Here is a 20,975-nt window from a genome sequence, read left to right on the forward strand (position 1 = left end):
CGTCTATTGGGGTGGAGGAAGATGTGGTTAAACTTGCTATCACAGCCTTTGCAGATGTTGTGGAAGCTTAAGCTGGAGCCAAACGGCTAGCCCCAAGCTCCTTCCTGTTTTCCCATACCTATCTTAATTAATTGATACTGTCTGAGCTCAGAGGGTTAAAAGCAGAATATAAAAGCTAGGGGAAAAGCTCTAACATTAGAAATTAAAATAAGACAGGAACTCTTGTAAACAATTATTAGCCAAAGTGGAAAGCAAAACCAAAATTGAGAATGTCTCGAAAATAACAAAACTGATTTATGAAATCTTAACTAAAACAGTGCTCAGAAGAAAATTCATTATATTCAATATTTGTATTACTAAACAAGAAAAAGAAAAACAAAAGTAAATGGAATAGGCATTCAACCTAAGAAGTTAGAATTCTATGTACAAACTAAGAAAAATAGATGAGATCAGTAAAAAAAAACCACCAAGATATTAATGAATTAGGTAACAGAAGAACAGCAGAACTAATTAATGAATTTTCTTTTCCTTTGGGAAATTTGCTGTAAGAAATCCAGAAACAATAAAAAATAAGTAGATAAACCACTAATTAATTAGTAGGAAAAACAATAAATAGACATAAAAAATAAGAATGAATGGGGTAAATAACCGGAGGTTCAGGAAAATTAAAGGAATCAGGAATACAAGTGTGTATGAGAGCCCAGGGTTTTTTTTTTTTTGTTGTTGTTATTTAGTGAAATATCCCAACTGCTTAGGATACAGCCTCGCAGAGTGGCACACAAAGAAAATTTGCTGACTAAATGAGCAAATATATTTGCAATTGATAAACTGTATAACATCGATAAATTTCAAGAAGAAGATAAATTTGCAAAAATTGATCCTAGATGAAATAGAAAGTGTACAGGTTTCCTGTTGACAGAGATGAAAATTTCAGGTAAATTCTACTAACATTTTACGGAACAAATCATTTAAATTTAATTTAATTTATTCTAGAGTGGAGAGAGTGAAAGAAAACCTTGCTCTCTCTTTTTAATAATGGAATGAGCTCACTTTGATAATAGAAACTAATTAAAGAGCACATATAAAGGAAACTATAGAATAGTCATATATAAATATCAGTACAAAATGCTTAATAGTATATTATCAAATGGTAGCACAGTTAAAATAAAACATGTTCAGTGATTTTCATGGTGTCCTGCTAAGGCCAGTCTTCCCTCAGCAGGACTTAAAAATGAGGTCTGCCCAGCTCCTAGTCTTCTGGCAACTTTATCTTGTCCTGACCACCCCAGGACAGGATTACGGGGCCCTAAATACTGCTCCTAAAGATGCCTCATAGCCTTTGAAGGAAGATTTACCAATAGCCAGACTTAAGGAGGAGTGTGCAAAGGTCCATGTGTTTTTGCCAGGACCTCTGTTACCCCCTCACCCCTCCATACTCTGCATCTCAGCTCTTAAACTAGCGAAAATACTAGTGCCCAGAAGGAGATTATGATTCAAAGTGATTACCTAGCCTTTCCGGACCCCGTGCTCCAGCCAAGAGAAGTGAGAACTTGGGGATTTGGTATCTGGAAGTAGAAACAGGAAGTCTATAGTTCAGATTCGGGGAGCGTTCACATTCAAGGACCAGGACCCCACAAGACACCCAGATTTAATTACTAGTCTACAATGGTCAGGACTCGAAGTCACCAGTAGAGGCCTGAAAGTTTTAGGGAGGTCCAGAGAAATACCAAGCCTGGGAAATATGATTTTGCTCAACCTTTGTTACTTCCCACAACTGTGGTCATAAAGTGTACACATCTCCAAGTGCTGAAGGCTGCAGACATGGGATCATTGCCTGTGTCCCTCTCATGGCCTCTCTGGATGCCCTCAGTGTCCTTACCTGTGGAAGAAAGTGCCTGAGGGAGGTCCTCTGGGAGAACAGTCAGGGACAGGTGGATGTAGAAACATTCTGCAGGCGGGGCAGGCAGTTCTCACTGCTCCTGTTCATATGTTTTCCATGGATCAGTGAGTATGACATGCTTTTGGCCTCCTCTCCTTTTCCAGGCAGGTTACGTCACTATTAATGTAACTTACTCCATAGCAGATCAGAGGCCTCTGATTAGAAAGGAGATTGATTTGGGTGAATAAATATCTCTGGGATTGCAAAAGCCCTCAGGTAAGTCGAAATGATTGGTGCTCAATGCCTGAACTCAGCAAAGCTTTGACTAAGGAAGGCCATTTTTAGTGTTGACCTCAGTTGGAGAGGCTGAAAATCTTAACTGAGGGATGGCGTATTCATTTGCTAGGGCTGCTGTAATAAAGTGCCACAAACTGGTGACTTACACAACAGAAATTTATTATCTCACAGTCTGGAGGCCAGAAGCCCAAGATTCAGATGTTGGCAGAGTTGGTTCCTTCTGAGGGCTGTGAGGGAGAATCTGGTCCATGTCTCTTTCTGAGCTTCTGGTAGTTTGCTGTAAATCTTTGACGCTCCTTTGCTTGTAAAAGCATCCCTCTGATCTCTGCTTCTGTCTATACATGACGTTCTTCCTGTGTGCCTGTCTGTGTCCACTTTTCCCTTTCTATAAAGATACTAGTCATAGTATATTAGGGTCCACCCTCTTCCAGTATGACCTTATCTTAAGTATTTACATCTGCTATGACCTTATTTCCAATTAAGATCACTTTCTGAGGTACTGGGGGCTAGGTCTTGAACATATGAATTTGGGGGGGATACAGTTCATCCAAAAATAGATGGGAAGCTTGAGAAGGGTGAGAGTGGAGGGAGAAGTGACGTGCAGAAGCTCACATTAGACTGTTACTCTTTCCTAACCTTGTTTTCTGTCTCCAACATCTCTGTTATGACTAAGAGAGAATTCCCCTCTTCTAATCTTTAGAAACACACACACACACACACACACACACACACACACACGGTGCCAAAAAAAATGTATATACATTTTAACAAAGGGAAAAACGACATTATAATTGTAATAATATATACCGATAACAAAACATGAATACAAGTTACGTGTATACACATTTCTTGGCACCCCTGGTATATATATATATTTTCCCTGACATATGGTGGGACTCTTCCAATGCCTGTGTTTTTAAAAATGGTTTGATGGGTGTGGTCCCTTCTCCACATCAGCCCTTTCTAAATACTTTGAAGTGGTTTGACGACAGAGATCAGGACTCATGTTTCTGTCCTTTCACTACGGTACCCCTTTTTCTTCCCTCTCTTCCCAGTGCTAAATGTACAATAGGAACTTGATCAAAGGTCTTTTCATGGAATTGAATTCCAGCCCCCCCTCCCCCATCCAGCAACACAATGGAGATCCATGTGGTGGAGCCAATCATTATTGTTATTATTTTTTTAATTAAAGTTTATTGGGGTGACAATGATTAGTAAAGTTACATAGATTTCAGTTACATAGATTTTTTAAATTAAAGTTTATTGGGGTGACAATCATTAGTAAAGTTACATAGATTTCAGGTGCACAATTCTGTAATACATCATCTATATATGGCATTGTGTGTTCACCACCCAGAGTCAGTTCTCCTTCCATCACCATATATTGGAAAAAATCATTCTATTTTATTCATTTTTTTGAACAAAATATTTTCCAGAAGACAGCATTGTAAGGATTACTATTGGAATTGGTGGAAATAATGAGTAGAGATCACTCAGAAGTAAATGTTTTCAGGTCATTGAAGATCATCTGTAAGCAATTGATCTTGGACGAACACAGTTTTTGAAGAACTCTCTTGGCTTGTGGGAGTGACTTCATGTGAATGAATAAAATATATTGCTTTAGTCGAACTGAAAATAGGTACATCTCTATTGCAGAATTCTAATAATCTTATTCACTTAAAAAATTTACATACAGTTAAAGTACCAGGGTTCTTTTGAACTTGCTTTCTCGAAATTCACATAATTATCCCAATAACACTTTTAAAGTCTTAGGTAGAATAATTTTATAAAGTTTCTTTTTTCAATATATTTCCTAAAGCCTCCTTTTAAGATGCTTTCTTTTAAAATAGTTATCTTTGGACCATTTTATGATACAGGATTTTATTTGTGTATCTTGATAGTCTCAAGCCATTTCACATAATGGTGGTCGTATAATGAATGGGGCCTAGAGTGACTGTGTAAGTGTGGATCCCCAGTTATGTCGCAGCTCAGGCCCTTTCAAGCATGCAAGAGAGAAACTGCAGTTATCCATCCCTCAAGCTGGGTGAAAGCTAACCAAACACACATTGGCTGGAAATAACCACCAAATCATGGCTTTGCTAAGCACTGTGGTGTTTAATATTTCCAAACTATTATTTCTACAGATTTAAACATTTTTTTCTTCAACATAGCTAAGCCAAAGTTACTTATATTACACAGAAGTTAAGGCTGTTACTGTCACCACTTCATCTGAGGATAGTAAAAACCCCTTTCGTTTCCACATGTGGGGGAAGCACCCAGCCAAAGGTCCTGGCACACAATGGGCACGGGCTGGGGGCTGAGGGGTGGGAGTCAGCTCAGGAGTTCTCTGATGTCAGTATTCATCATGAAACGGGTATTCAGGATGATCACACCACCTGCCAAAACAATTCCCCAAGGGAAAAATTTCACTCTGAAGTCGCATAGCTGTATATGTTACTAGCATCCTTTGACAATTTCACTGACCACTCCCTGGGTCTTACTCCCTCTCTGTTTCTAACCCACCCTCCTCCCATTTTTTCTGAAGCCCTGGACAGCACCTGGGTTTAAGTGTGTGTGTGTGTGTGTGTGTGTGAGGTGGAGTTGATAATTTGAGCTCTGGAAAGGTGATGACCGGCAAAGTAACCTTCTGCAGCTATGGTGACAGTGATAACCTATCTCTTAAATAACAATGGCGAAAGAGCCTTTGAAAGGACGGCAGTGGGTGTGTGTATGTGTGTCCATCTGCACGCGTACGCACACACACCTGTCATAGAACATATCTAAGAGTCAGATCTCTGCAAGTACTATGAGCTTTAAATTGAAATATAAAACAAACAAAAACATGGCTCTCAAATGTCAAGGATTAATTGGATGAAAAACAGAAGAGAATCATGGCCCAGCATGCCTAAATAATACTTTTTTTTTTTTAAACCAGTGGGGCCTAATTTTTGTTTTTCCTTGCTGATTTTTCTATTTATTTCCTGGTATGATGAGTTATTTTTCCAGTGTTGCTAAATTAGGCATTAATTATGCCAAATATCAAACCAGATAATGTCACCAACTAACTGTATCAAAATCAGTACATTGGTGGATTGACTATATCTTACTCTCTTAATTTAATGATATTTGCTAATAGAAGTCATTTATCTTCAAGAGCTATTAATTAACCTATAAGTTTTTGTTAGTTCTGAGTTTGTGTTTACTCTTTCATTCTCAAGGCTAGGTGGTACCTTTTGATGTCGATAACTTTTTTCCCCTGGAAAATTCACATTAGGAAGCTATTTTATTAATTCAGAAACGGATTCAGACATTTGATAATAACACAGAGCAGTTTCTGACTCATGAAAAATAGTGGGGCCAGTAGGGTAAGTGTCCAAACTGTATGAACCATCTCAATGAGCATTTTCTAAATGTTCACTTAAAGAGAAGATTGAGGAAAGGTGACTATCCAGGTGATCTGAAGAACTGGAAAAATGAACAAAGAACGATTAAGAAGAAAAAATACGTGTGTATATACAAACACATATGTGTGTGCATACATATTGTCTCTGTTTATTATAAAAGACCTGTAATATTTAGAGAGTAAAGGGTACTTTACTGATTAGCTGAATCTGGTAACACTTAGAAGGAGTGTAAGGAATTTTGCTTGTGGGTGATCAGCTAATAGAAGTATTAATAGAAGTTCCAAATCTTATAGGCAAGCATTTGTTTACAATTTCAGGCTCTTGGCTCCCAATCTGGTGCTCTTTCTACTACATTCTCATGCCTCTCTCCCAGGAACTGTTTTTTTTTTGTTGTTGTTTAAAACTTTGCTCTAATTTGTACATCGCTTGGATTTTTAGGAGGAAAAGCTACGAGTTGTTTGAATAATTGTGCCAGGATTGTATTAACGTATGTACACTAGGACTTAATTCTCCTCACGATCTTTAGCCTGCCATGCCTTCACCTATCATATAAATGCTAGAATTCTTTTAAATAAAAATGTAGATTGGCAGGGACTTCCTAGAATGGATGTAATTTACCCAGACTTGTTTAATACTCAGAACATGCTGCCCACTGACCCGACCCTTTGGCTTTCTGTGGACAGAGGTCCCGGTTCATGAGAGCCCTGTTGGTTGACGCCTGACAGTTCCCACACCCCTGGGCAGTATGTGATGAATGATCCCCAAAACTCACATGAGCAGTTCCACGAAGCGGGTATTTTTATTCAGGGCTTCAATCTTGTTCATATCATCTTCAGTGAGAGAAAAGTCAAAGACCTGAAACAACAGAAACAAAAGACAGACATTTATAATGATAGAAGGTGGGTCAAGCTTGGGACCAGGGAGTGGGGCCCGCAGTGGAAACCCTTCAAAGACTTATGAACAGTTCTGCAAATGTGTAAGACGAGCTGGCCTAGTGCTGGGGGGCCACCCACCCAGGTAGAGCTGTGATTCTCTTCTGCCCTTTGTTTTTAAGACAATTCTGTTGGGGGCATCTTGCAAGAAATTCCAAATGTCCTGAAACAACGTATGTGCAGGACATCTGAAATTTCAAGAGTGAAGGATTTTTATTTCTGGATAAGATGCTGAACTTTTGATTCTGGGCTATGGTCTTTGTACACTTAAAAAAAATTCCCTAGTTTCTAAATTGGCTTCTGTATTTTTTTTTAAATTAGTTTGGCTTCTGTATTTTTTAAAGAAACTTTTAATTTGTTTGTTTTATCCTCTTCATCATTTCTCTCATCATTTTTTAATGTCTTTTTTTCATTCACAGAATATGTCTTCGTGATCTTTTCTGTCAGAATATATACACTGACTTTATCCATTTAACCACTGTATCCATAGTATACACATCAAACAGTTTAATCATTCCCCCATTGGTTGTTTCCAAGTACTTTTTTTAGGGAACGCTTTCTTTGCTTATTTATTATCCAACTATTGGAATTTATGAGATTGTGTAAGGAAACAAAAGTTTGCATACCGTAAAAAGAGTCATGAATGAATCAATCTCTCCTATAATGAATCCTTACTCAAACATCCTTTTTGCTTTTTTGTTTGCCCTCTGAGTGTTGGTGAGTCAGTTTCTGATTCCAGTGCATATGCAATGTCCCCTAACAGCAAAGTGAAGTTGCAAATCTTGCTAAAGATGCAGGATTTCATGAAGTTAATGAAAGGGATGCTGGAGGTTTGCTCTGATTATAGGCACAATCATTTTCAAATAAGAATCGGACACAGTTAGCATTTACTCTGGTGGATATATCAAAAGAGTATGAGTTGAAAAAAAATAAAAGGATTAAGAATTTCCTTCAGATGAAGCCCTCTGAAATTTTAACAAAATTATTCGTTATGATCACTTTGCAAAAACTGTGAAATAGAGGATGTCATGTTGTTATGTAATTTTGTCAAGCGTATTGTAAAAAATCAACACTGTTTCACTGTGTCTCTTCTATGATTTAGTGCACATATGTGATTATAACCTAAATTTTGTTAAATATAAAACGAGTAAAACTACTTTCATAATTTTTGCTTTCAATTTTAAGATAAAGTTCCAAGTTCTCTTCCCCTTCATTATTTCTATGTGATGTTTTTCTTATTATATGGATTGATTTCAGTGCTCTTTTATTTTTCATGGCACAAATTATCCTAAGTGAATGAGGATCTCATTTTACAAAACTGAGCTCCTGATATTTCCCCCAAAACCTGCTTCTCTTACAGTAAATGTTTTAAGAAGGAGAGTGTTAACTGTGAAATGCTGTTCAAAGACCTAGTGAGACAAGAACTGAGAACAAATTATTGGGTGTAGCAACGTGGAGGTCACAGGTGACCTTGATAAGAGCTGTTTCTGTGGATGGTCAGGGTAAAGGCTTGGTTTCAGTGGGCTTAAGAGAGAGTGGGGGAAAGGTTCTTGGAGGCGGTGAAAATACAATTCTAAGGGCTTTGCTATAAACGGAAAGAGAAATGGATAATAGCTGAGAGGAAAGTGAGTCTAGATTGGATTTTATTTTTTAAGATTGGAGGTTATAGCATGTTTGTATGTCGATGGGCATTAATTAGGAGAGAGAAGTTGCTTCTTATGGATGAGCAAAGAAAAGTGGTTTCTTGAGGTGGAACTTACTCCTGGTAAGGATACTGTCAAGACTGTTGAAATGACAACAAAGGATTTAGAATATTACATAAATTTAGTTGATAAAGCAGCCACAGGGTTTGAGAGGATTAACTCCAATTCTGGAAGAAGTTCTACTGTGGGTAAAATGCTATCCAACAGCATCACACTCTACAGAGAAATCAATTGATGTGGCAAACGTCATTGTTATCTTATTTTAAGAAATTGCTACAGCCACCCCAGCCAGCCTTCAGCAACCACCACCCTGGTTAGCCAGCAGCCCATCAACATTGCAAGACCCCCCACCAGCAAAAGGATTATGATTCACTGAGGGCCAAAATGGTGGTTAGCATTTTTTTTTTTAGCAATAAAGTATTTTTAAATTAAGGTATGTACATTTTTTAGACATAATGCTATTGCACACTTAATAGACTACAGCATAGTGTAAACATAACTTTTACGTGCACGGGGAAAGCAAAAACTGTGTGTGACTTGCTTTATACGTTTCTTATGAGATATATGCTTTATTGCAGTGGTCTGGAACTGAACCCGCAATATCGCCGAGGTATACCTGTAATGTATAAGCAGCAAAGCAATCCCTGAAGTACTAGGAATTGCCTCAAATTCTGCTAAAATTAAATCTGGATATGGGCAGAATAGGTCAGGGAGTTGGTATAAAATAAAATACGACGACATTACAATTTTCTTATTACTCTGAACAGAAAATTCTCTAAATTAAAAAAACAACAACAACATACTTTTTCCATTTTCAAAGGTAGTTCTCTTACCTGAAAGTTTTCTTTGATCCTCTCAGGGTTAAAGCTTTTAGGAATGACAACCACGCCTCGTTGGATGTTGAAACGCAGAACAACTTGAGCTGCTGTCTTATTGTACTTCTTCCCCAGAGAGTTTAGAAGGGCATCCTTTAACAGGGGTGGGGAAGATGTATTCACCCTTTGAAACAAAAGTCAAAGCATGCATCATTTCAGCTGAGCAATGAGAACCAATAGTTAATCACGCACTCTCCTCCTCTGTCTTCCCGTTCACCTGGTAACCTACCAGGAGACTTCAGGTCCCCTGTAACCAGTGTCTCTGAGTGCAGAGTCGTCAATGAAGAGTTGCTCTTATTATGGGAAGACCAAGCGAGGCAAATGTAGAGAACTGCCTCTTTCAGAGGGTAAATAATACTTCTTTGCTGGATCTTACAGAGAGAACTGGGTTAGAAGTAGGCATAGGGGGGAAGCAGGAAGCCCGAAGTGGAAGAAACAGAGGCGCAGCTCTTGGAATCATGTTAGAGCAGAAAGATTTCTACTCTGGTCTGGGGAACACATCACAGTGGCAATGTCTCCATTGACTACAGAGATCAAGAAATTCTAAAATCTCAGAATATGACCATGGAGACTCTTTGTCAAATAATACCTCACCTGACATTTATGGAGCATTTCCTCTGTTTCAGGCACTGTTAGATAATCTTATACACATAGTACAGTCCATTCTTATAGCATCTACATGAGGAAGGTTTCATTAGCTTCAATTTGTATGTAGAGAGAATGACTTGAAGAGGTAAAGTTACTTTCTTAAGATCACAAGACAAATGGAGTCATTCCAGTCAAGAAATTCACATCGGCCTCATATTTGATATCAAAGGACACATTTCCTGAAGAGACATATAGCATTACTCACCAGATCGGATTCCTAGAGGTCCCCAAAGGGCTATATGCAACAAGGACAATGTCATGCTGTTGGCAAAATTTCAGGAGTTTTGTCTGGGTGAAATACGGATGGCACTCAACCTACGTGGTTGTATTGGAGAGGAGAGCACAAAATTAAGGCCTTGTGGATGAATGCAATCTTACATGGTTTGAAAAAAGCCCTTCAATAAAGTCCGTTTAAAAGTATTATGGATAATGAGACAAATCCTAAATATTTTTCCTAACAAGGAAACTTCCATTGTTTATATCCCGGTGAGATTAATTAACACAAGCTTAGAGAGGTCACCCTCTGGGGCTTAATTCTGAAATAACTGGGGTACAATTCAATTGTGTATACCTATCAAAATTTAAAACTTTAAGTGAAGAGACGCAGTTATTTATTATAGCGGACATTCTAGCAAATACAGTTTCCATAACAGTCTCAAGGCTCAGATTATGGTTTTAGTAACTCGAAGTGACATGTTACAAGTAGAAGTGACATGTTACAGAAGAACCTCTGTCCCTAGCTATCGAACAGCTAAGAATATTTTCACAAGAAGTAGAGCCTGTATAACACTACTTTTAAAGATCAATTTTGTCCTCTTGGCCGAGATTTCTTTACACCACCAAATGTAAGCCTGCTTTCATTTTCAGTATCCTACTGACACGATTCCTGTACTAAAAATACTTGTGTCAACAAAATTCTTCTCAAGTTTCTTCTTAAAGACTATGGTAGTTTTGACCTATGCTTTTCTTTTCTTCTGAAAAGTGGCACATACTCATAGACTAAAATAAGTGAGGAATCATAGTGGTCATAGTATTTCTTTCCTTTACCCTCGCCCACTCCCAACATTACTCTCCACTTTCAGTCCCTTTTTTGTTTTCAGTCTTGTTTATTATTGGTAGACCAGTCTTTCCAAAACACATAATTTATCACATCGCTGCTTAGAGACTAAGTATAAATTCTATGTTTAATGCCTGCCTGCTTATTTAAAACACATTTAATTTTCCCCACAAAGACTCCTTTCTAATCAGGTTACCTGTCTCTGGCCTATTAAATATGTATATATATGTATGTATGCATACGTGTATGTGCGCGTGTGTGTGTGTTTATATGTATATGGAACATTTTTGTAACCGACCCTTTGAAAAAGGATTTTGTATGATTTGTAGCAAAAGGTATACGTAATAAGGCTAATACAATTAAAAACAGAACAAACAGGTTTGTGAATATCAAATCTGTGACTAAACAAATTTGGGACTTCACAGAGTTGCATTGGGCAACATATTAGAAACATGCACTTAGCAAAAACTTTTGAGTTAGTATAATACATAATGTAATATAATATAACATAATATAATATATGTTTGCAGAGATAGTTCTTAGATAAAAATACTAGGGCATATCACTAAAGGGACACTCAGTGAGGGAAATTCTGGGGGTGAGGGTGGGAGTGGATAACCTAATGTGATCCAAGTCCATGTGAACCCAGAGAACCACATTCCTTCTTTTCATAGCATTCATCTCAGTTTCTAATTATAAGTAACAATTTTGTGATGGTTTGATTAATGTGTGTTCCCCTCTAGACAGTTATTGCCATGAGAGCAAGGACTAGAATCTGTCTTTGGTCACTTCTTCATGCCCAGCACCTAGCAAGGTGCCTGGCGTCCGGCAGCTGCTTGATGACTATTTGTTAAATGAATGAGAACAATACCCATACATAGAGTACGGGGCCACAGGCTTAGGGAACATCACGATTGATGCTGTAGACTGTTGTGGACCGGACTTCCGACGGGCTGCTTGATGGGGGTAATTTCAGGCCAGGGAATGACCCTCATTGAGGAGGCTGGGACTGGATGCTCAGTTGAAGGCAGAGGGTGGGGATGGTTTCTAATGTCATGGGGACTTGACGTCATCAGGCCCTGGAACTTTCTTGTTTTCAAGTATCTAAGCACACTTGCCTTCCTGTTTTTGCTAGGGACTGGTGACAGTCTTCCGTGAATGGACCAATGGACACGCTGTCTTTACTTTTCCTTGCTTGCGATGTAAAGTTGATGTAACTTGTTAGTGTCTTGACGTGTCTGGGGCTTTTACAGCACTATTTGGTAATGCTGAACTTTACATATTCAAATCTCAGGTAAGGTTAAGAAGCTGGACAGAACCCATGAAGGAAAATAGCAAAAGCCCTTTCACCAATTAACCCTGTCCTCGTCTGTCTTTCTGTAAAAACTGTGTTGAATTTTTATTTCATTAATTAAGTCACTCAACAAATATTCACTGACTCCTGTGTCAGGGCCCCTGTGACTTAGGCATGGTGAATAGGGTCAGGAGCCACTTTGAGGAATTTGGAGATCTTTCCTTTCTCTCTCCCTCTTCCCCCCACCTTCCTTCATTGTCGAGTTAAGTGTTGGAACTTTATGTGAGATGAAAAGGCCTGAGCTAGATCTGTAGCATCCTTGGAACTAGTCTGAGAAAACTCTCCATGACAAGTTGCCCACCACAAAGGCTTTCAGACAGACTAAGCCAGGCGTGGAGCCTGGAGACACCTTTCTTTAGATGGACATCGTGGGTAGTACTGAGGAAGCCTGGAATACGCAGGCTCTGAGAATGCGTATAGCGTGAGGTCCCATTTGATGTGGCTTTGTTCTCGACGTCTGTGAAAAAATACATCAAGTTGCAAATTTTACTGTAGATTTATCTTAATGGGAAAATTAATGTTGAAATACGTGAAGTTTGAATTGTGCAAGGTCTTCGGGTTTGTATCCTTTACACATAAAATGTGTGCACTCTGTGTAATGCCCACAATATGTTCATCATATTCCTGGATGGAAAGCTGCTTTGCACCGCACCAGAAGCTACCCACTTTGTATCTTTTTGGAGTATAGGTGGTCCCTCCCAATGCTCAGGATAATGGCTGGTGGTCAGTAGACCTGCACTTTGATCCATGCCGTCTCCAGCATCTTGATGAACGTGGCTTTCAAACACCACAGAACAAACACATGAATGAGCTCAGGCTGTGATCTTCCTGCATGTCTTGCTTCCCTCCTGGGATGTATTTGTGAAGCTCTTCAAAGGGCTAACCAATCAGATTATTTCCTCCTTTGCATGAGGATACACACTGTCAAAATTTCTACTCTGTTTTTCATTCTGAGATTAAAAAATAAAAATCACCATCTTTCTCTGTGTATTTGTAAGAAGAAGCCTGTTTGTCATTTCAACGTTTTTATGATAAAGTATTGTTCTTGGGGGAACAGGCAGGAGATGTGCCGGTGACGAGTAGCGTAGGAACAAAGGGATGGATGGAGGTCAGTTAGCAAGTCCAAGGTGGTTCCTCTATTCCTGAGAGCATATGGTGGGTACGCTTACGTGTCATTTTGGAAGTGGAACTTCTAAAATAGCAGCGCTTCTATTTCAAGTGTGGGCTGTTGTCCTGGTGAAGCGAATCATTCATTCTTTCTGTTATGAACTCGTACCAGACTCTTCTGAGTTACTAAAAACAGTGAATCCACCAAACAAGTCAACCGTAATCTCATAATATAAGTATTTACCCAATCCAAGAGACTTGTTTAGTCTAGCTTCTTAATCTTTTATGAAGTAGGGCAGAGTGTATCATTAGCCCCATGAAATAAGATGGATAATAGTATTTTGTTGTGATTATAAAAGTAATATACGCCCGCCACAGATGACTTGTAACATACAGAAGAGCATAAGGAAGAAAACAAAATTTCACTTGTAAAATTCACAGCCAGAGATAACCACTCTTTCTTTCCAATCTTTTTTTCTATGCACATATTTTTAAAGAATTTAATTACCTCTATACTGTCTATTACATTTTGTATCCTGGTCTTAGGCCTTAATATCATGGCCATTTTTCTTTTCCTCAAAAATGATTCAGGAACATCTTTTATTAGGATTTCACATAATATGAATGTTTTATAATTTATTTAAACATTCCCCTAATTTTTCTTATATAGTTTGTTTCCTTTTTTTTTTTTTTTTTTTTGCCATTGCAGACAGTGCTGTGACAAACACACATATGGGTATTCGGATTTTTTTTCATGAAGATAGATTCCTAGAAGTAGAAGACTGTGATCATTTTTAAGACTCTTGATACTTACTGCCAAATCGCTTTCCATAAGGCTGAACCAGTTTGTACTCACCAATACTTCATCCCTTGCTTACATAGAGCATTATATTAAAAAATGAAACAAGAGCTTTGCTAATTTGATATACAATACAAAGTCACACTTATATTTAAATTTCTGTAATTGCTGGTACAATTGAACACTTCAATATATTTACCAGTCTTGTAATTTGTCTCCTGTGAATTTCTGTTGATTTCTTTTGCCCATTTTTCTGTTGAGCATTAGTATTATTTCTCACTGATTTTTCTCATTGATTTTTTAAAAAATTATAGTTGGCATTCATTATTGTTCAGCTTCAGCTTCAGGTGTACTGTGCACTGATCAGGCATCTACATCATCCCTGAGGTGGTCTCCCCAATGGGACAAGTGTCCATCAGATACCCTACAAAATCTTTACAACATTATTGATTACATTTCCCAAATTAATTTTCAAAACCCTGTGGCCATCTTGTGGTTACTGACTGTTTTCTAATCCCCTCACCTTCCCCCTTATCCTCAACCCCCTCCCATCTAGCAACCCTCAGTTTTTCCTCTATGTCTCCAAAACTATTTCTGATTAGTTCATTCACTTATTTTCTTTAGATTCCACACATAAGTGAGATCATATAGTATTTGTCTTTCTCTGTCTGACTTATTTCACTTAACATAATGTTCTCTAGGTCCATCCATGTTGTTGCAAATGGTAAGATTTCTTTCTTCTTTATGGCTGCATAATACTCCATTGTATAAATGTACCACAGTTTCTTAATCCAGTCATCTACCGATGGGCATTTCGGTTGTTTCCAGGTCTTGGCTATTGTGTATAATGCTGCAATAAACATAGGAGTGCATAAAGATTTTTGAATTAGAGTTTTGGATTTTTCTGGATAGATACCTAGGAGTGGAATTGCTGGGTCATAAGGTAGTTCCATTTTCAGATTTTTGAGATGCCTCCATATTGTTTTCCATAGTGGCTGCACCAATCTGCATTCCCACCAACAGTGCACCAGCGTTCCCTTTTCTCCACATCCGCGCCAGCACTTGTTGTTTGTTGATTTATTAATGATAGCCATTTTGACTGGGGTGACGTGGTAGCTCATTGTGGTTTTTCTTTGCATTTCTCTGATGGTTAGTGAGGTTGAGCATTTCTTCGTATGTCTGTTTGCCATCTGTATGTCCTTTTTAGAAAAATGTCTCTTCATGTCCTCTGCCCATTTTTTAATTGGAGTTGAGTGAGTTTTTTAATAAATTTGTGATATTAACCCCTTATCAGATATATCATTGGCAAATATCTTTTCCCATTCAGTAGGATCCCTTTTTGTTTTATTGATGGTTTCCTTTGCTGTGAAAAAACTTTTTAGTTTGATGTAATCCCACAGGTTTATTTTTTCTCATACTTCCCTCGCACGTGGAGATATATCAGTAAAAATCTTACTCCGGGTAATGTCTCATTGATTTTTATTGGACTTTTAATTCATAAAGATATGAACTCCTTTTTCTATTATAATTTTAAAAATGTAATTATTTGTTTTCTCTGTGTTTCTAATATTTTTAGATTTAATATTTTTATACTACTATATTGATCACTTTCTTTATAATTTTTCCCATGGCTTTCTTTTTGATCCATACCTCTGGAAAACTAAAATTCTTTTGTAGTATTTACAAATGACTTCCTCTTTCTCTTTAAATCTTGATCATAGGGACATTTACTTTAGAGTATGATATGAGACAAAGATCTACCTTGTTTCCACATAACTAGCCATTTTCCCCCACACCATTTACTGAAAAATCCATCCTTTTGCCATTAGTTTGTGCTACTTTATTTTATATCAATTTTTTATTACACTTGGGCCTGTTTCTAAGATATTTCTTATTTTATATTTATCTGTATGTTGGTTCTTGCCCTGATCTTACATTATTATAAATGCTCCATATGTCTTAATATCTGGCAGGTCTTGCTCCCCCTCATTATTTTTCTTCAAAAAATTTTTTTGGGTTACTTTTGTCAGGATTTGAACTTTCAGTTTTTTGCTTTTTTTTTAGTTTTTTTTTTTAAAGAGACATAAATTGAGAGAAGTTAAAAGCCTTACCCAGGGTCTTATGATAAGATACACGTGAATGTAGAGTAACCACAAGACTTTCTGATTCCTAGCCCAGGGTTCTACGTGTTAAGTAAACATTGAGGTTCCCCCCCCCCCCATCAGCACTTCCTCCCCCCAGTCAAGCGGTACCTGGTTGCTGACTGGTTTATGTTTGAGTCCTGGTTTGTTCAGGATTAGCTCCAGCTGCCTGCGGTTAAAATTGGATACACCAAGGGATTTCACCAAGCCAGCATCTTTGCAAGCTTCCAAAGCCTGTAGAGTGAATGCCAGTGGGTCGTGAAAGAAGCCTCAAACAAGCAAGAATGAATGTTTATAAGTGTGACTATAAGTTCTTCAAAAAGCAAAACTCCTGGGTATGTGAATAGGCATTCTGTAAGGAAAAAGAACGTGGGGGAGACAGGAATTCTGTGATTGAGTTCAGGAAGTATTATATACCGTATCTTCCCCTTGTATTTTCACAACGTACACCAGCATGTTAATAATGATCTTATTTCTTGAAATTTGTTGAGGCTTCCTTTATGGCATGGTACCCGATCAATTTTCATAAACGTGATATGTGTAAAAATATATATATTCTCCTGTTTTGGGATGCAAATCTCTCCTCTTTCTCTCTCCTACCCATATGTACGTATACACAAATTATATATAAAATTAGGCCTAGCTTTTCCTGGCTTCTCAATAATTTGAAGGAATATGTCAGAAATCTCCCACTCTAATAGTGGATGTATCAATGTCTTCATGCATTCTATTTTTTAATATATATATTTTTATATAATTTTTGCTCCATGTATTTGGAAGGTATTTTGTCCATATGTGTCTAAAACTGGTGTATCTTCTTGGTAAATTGAATCTTTGATCATCGTAGGGAGCCATTTCCATCCCTAATAATGCTGAATGTTGTTTGATATTAATATTACTACACAGCTTTTTCTGATAAGTACTTGACTGATATGATTTTTTTCCCCTGTCCTTTAAATTTTAACTTTCACGTGTCTTTATGCTTAGGTGTGCCTAATTCTAATCTGTCAATCTTTATCTTTCAGTAGGTAAATTTAGTTTATATTTATTGCAACTATAAATATATTTGAACTGTTTCTACTGTCTGATCTTAGTTTATCCCACATTTCTATGTTTCTTTTGAACGCTGTCTTACTTTTGAAAGGTTTTATATCTATACCTTTCCCCTAATAAGGACAATAACTTAGTGTGTTTACATATTTCTTGATTTACCCCCACTCCAAATCTATGATGTTAATGGTATATACAGAATTTAATTTTCAATTATTATGGGTATATTTTTCTCCTTTTATTTGGTTTTACATATGATATTTTTACAGATAATAAAAACTGTATCAATTTTGATTTGATCACTTTCACTTTGTACATTTCTTGGAGCAACTTTTAGATTTTTGCTCCTCTTATTTAAATACATCAGACGCAATGTTTTTTTTCTTTTTAATTTTTTAATTTTTAATTTTTTTTAAATTATAGTTTATTGGGGTGACAATTGTTAGTAAAGTTACATAGATTTCAGGTGTACAATTCTGTATTACATCATCTATAAATCACATTGTGTGTGCATCACCCGGAGTCAGTTCTCCTTCCATCACCATATGTTTGATCCCCTTTACCCTCATCTACCACCTCCCTCCCCCCTTACCTTCTGGTGCAATGGTTTTTAATGTTGGTCTTGTGGCAAAACTGAGCAGTGTGTAGATCAGAAAACATTTTTATCATGCATCAGTTTTGCCTTACAATTTGACTGGATATAAAGTTCAAGGTCAATGTTTTTATTCTTCAGTATATTGAAAATACTATTCTATTATCTGCTTTGCATCCAGTGCTGCTGATAATAAAACAAAACAGACTAAAACAGAACTGATACCAATTTCATTATATATGACTGACTTTCTTTCTGGAAGTTTTAATTTTTTTTTTTTTACAGATTTATTGAGGTATAATTGATAAGCAATAACGACACGTTTTAAGTGTACATTTTGATGAATTTTGACACATTTATACACCAGTAAAATCACCACAGTCAAGATCATGAATATATGCCATGGTGTGCTGGCAAATGTTTGACAACTAGCTATCCAGGAAAAGAAAGCGCCCCAATTTGTAGTGGTAGTTAATTTCTGTAATGTAACTACTCACATGGCCTGTATTAAACTTACAACTTCACATCACCAAAGATGGAGTTAGGAAGAGATGTGCACAAAGAGTTCTTGCAAGCTGGTGTGCGCCGTTTCCAGTACATCACTGGAAAGATTCTCCTTTCCCCATTGAATGGCTTAGCGGTTTTGTTGAAAATCGACTCACAATCAACTTACGTATAATATGTATGCGTCTATTTTAGCACTCTCTGTTTTGTTCCATTGATCTATATGACTATCTTTATGCCAATAAAGCAGTGTCTTGATTACTGTAGCTGTATAATCAGTCTCGAGATTAATTAGTGTAAGTTCTCAAAAATTTATCCTCCTTTTTCAAAGTTGTTTTGGCTCTTCTGAGTCATTTGCATTTCTCTATAAATTTAAAAATCAGCTTTTCAGTTTCTATTGTGATTTTGACTGGGATTGCATTGAATCTGTAGACCCATTTGGGGAGAATTAACATCTTAACTGCATTGAGTCTTCTGGTCACAGCACGTAGTGTGCTTGTATGCCTCCATTTATTTAGATTTAAAAAAAAAATTTCTCTCAGTAATGTGTGAGAGTTTTTACTATATCAGTTTTGTATATATTTTGTTAAGTTTACCTCTAAATATTTAATATTGTTTTTTTAAAACTTCAATTTCTAACTGTGTCTTGCTAGCATATAGATTATATATAGATATAGATTTGGTTATTTCTTCTCTGTCTTATGGGTAAATTACAAGCATACTTCTTAGTTTCCAAATATTTGATGGTTTTTCAGATATATTTTTGTTTTTGATATCAAGTTTAATTCCAATTTTAATCATACAGCTACTTTGCGTAATCAGAATACTTTAAAATGTATTGAGATTCATTTTATGTCTCATAAAATGGCCTATTTTGTTAAATATTCCCTGTGCAATTGAAAAATAGCATTCTGTCATATTTTGGCCAAGTATTTTATAAATGTCAGTTAGGTTAAGTAGGGTGATAATGTTTAAATCTTCTATATTCTATAGATTTTTCTGTGTATATTTTATCTGAATTATTGAGAGAGAAGTTTTTAAATCTCTGACTATAATTGTGGATTATTTTCTTTCCCTTTTCAGTCCTCTTGGTTTATGCTTCATGTATTTTGGAGTTCTGTTGTTTGGTGCACAGATGTTTAGGATTGGCTTTTTCATTATAAAACAAACTTCTTTATCCCTACAAATACTCTTTGCTCTGAAATCTGTTTTGTTATTAAAATAGCTACTTCAGCTTTCTTTCAACTACTGTTATCTACTATATCTTTTTCTACCTTCTTCGGTTTTCTTTAACGTTTACTTTCAACGTATTTGTGGTTATTTATTTAAAATGTTTTTTTTGTATGTAATATATAGGAGGATTTTGATGTATATGTAGTCTGACAACCTCTGCCTTTCAACTGGATCGTTCAGACTATCTGCAAATACTGTGATTATTGATGCCACTGAGTTTAAATCTCCCACCTCACTATTTGTTCTCTATTTTCCCCATCTTTTATTTTCCTTCTTTTCTTGCCTTTTCTTGGAATGATTAGTTTTCAGTTATTCTATTTTTGTCTCCTTTATTGGACTGGTTGCTATACTCTGGAAGCGTTAACATTTTCCCTTTATATTTGATATTCTGAAATTTCTCTGTAATGTATCTAGGTATGGGTTTCCTTCTCTTTCCTCTTTGGTAATCTATGCCCTTTCAATATCTCTTCCCCCACCCCTTCAAATATTGTTGTTTCCTTTCTTCTTCTTTTTTTCTGAGACTCCTGTATTGTGAATACATGAAATTCTAATTTTATCTTGTACATCTTTTAGCTTTTTCCTTGTCCCTTCCTTCTTCATATGGGGAGATTTCCTCATTCTGATCTTTCAATGTGATCATTTTTTTCCTCATCTGTATCCATTTTATTTTTTCTTATCTATTACATTTTTGGTTTTTCCTAATTATTATTTATGCTTTTTTTTAAAAAAAAGTTTTCTTGTTCTTGTTTCATATTGCTAATATGTTTTCTTATCTCCTTTAATATATTAATTGGCTAATTTAAAAGTTATTGGTCCTCTGTTCTGTTGATGTTGGGATCTGTAATTGAGATATGTTATTTCCTTGTGAAATAAATGCCTTGCTAATTTTGGCTATGAGCTCATTTTCTCCCGGGGTACTGGCTACCCTGTCAGGCAGTCCCTTAGAGTGGAACACCAGACTCAAAACCTTGTCAGCTCCAATGAGGCGAGGAGGGAGTATATGCTCTCTAGGATGGAGAGCCCCAGGCACCAGAAAACTAGTCAGTGCTGCCTCATCCCTTAAAACAACTGCACCCTTCAGATCTTCAACTGTTACTTGCAGAGGAGAAGTCCATTAGAAAGAGACACTGTACTCATTAGAGTATATTCTCAGACTTTGGAATTGGGAATGAGAAAGTAGGGCTGCATGTCTTCATAAATTGAACAGGTATAATCAGGTCACAGTTTAAAAATGTAGTCTTTTCAAGTAAGAGGCCCAGCTGAACTTACCTCCCAAGTGGCACACAGATTTGTTTTGTGATATAACCACCTGCCATTCTCATCTCGAGGATAGACTTCATCACCAGGCTGGGAAAAAGAAAACAAAACAAATATAATTCATTTCATTTATATATGGGAAT

General features: G+C 36.8%; 2 protein-coding genes across 3 annotated transcripts in view; one reads left to right on the plus strand and one right to left on the minus strand.

The window, feature by feature from the left end:
* The window catches only part of CREB3L2 (cAMP responsive element binding protein 3 like 2), a 205,512-nt gene that overhangs the window by 35,530 nt on the left and 149,007 nt on the right, over positions 1 to 20,975 (plus strand). The window lies entirely within an intron of this gene.
* The window catches only part of AKR1D1 (aldo-keto reductase family 1 member D1), a 36,833-nt gene continuing 20,129 nt past the window's right edge, over positions 4,272 to 20,975 (minus strand). Inside the window, exons 4-9 of one of the 2 annotated variants that reach the window (XM_019750591.3) lie at positions 20,845 to 20,922; positions 16,308 to 16,430; positions 9,944 to 10,053; positions 9,049 to 9,214; positions 6,353 to 6,435; positions 4,272 to 4,572 (exon numbers count right to left, since the gene is read on the minus strand). In XM_019750591.3, the coding sequence (XP_019606150.2) occupies positions 4,530 to 4,572; positions 6,353 to 6,435; positions 9,049 to 9,214; positions 9,944 to 10,053; positions 16,308 to 16,430; positions 20,845 to 20,922 (603 nt within the window). In that variant the 3' untranslated portion in view covers positions 4,272 to 4,529. The remainder of the gene's footprint in view (positions 4,573 to 6,352; positions 6,436 to 9,048; positions 9,215 to 9,943; positions 10,054 to 16,307; positions 16,431 to 20,844; positions 20,923 to 20,975) is intronic. The other variant, XM_074315318.2, reaches the window with a different exon arrangement.

The sequence above is a fragment of the Rhinolophus sinicus genome, chromosome 8 (assembly GCF_057876585.1).
Source record: "Rhinolophus sinicus isolate RSI-liver-muscle chromosome 8, RSI-T2T, whole genome shotgun sequence".
In the NCBI taxonomy this organism is placed as follows: domain Eukaryota; kingdom Metazoa; phylum Chordata; class Mammalia; order Chiroptera; family Rhinolophidae; genus Rhinolophus; species Rhinolophus sinicus.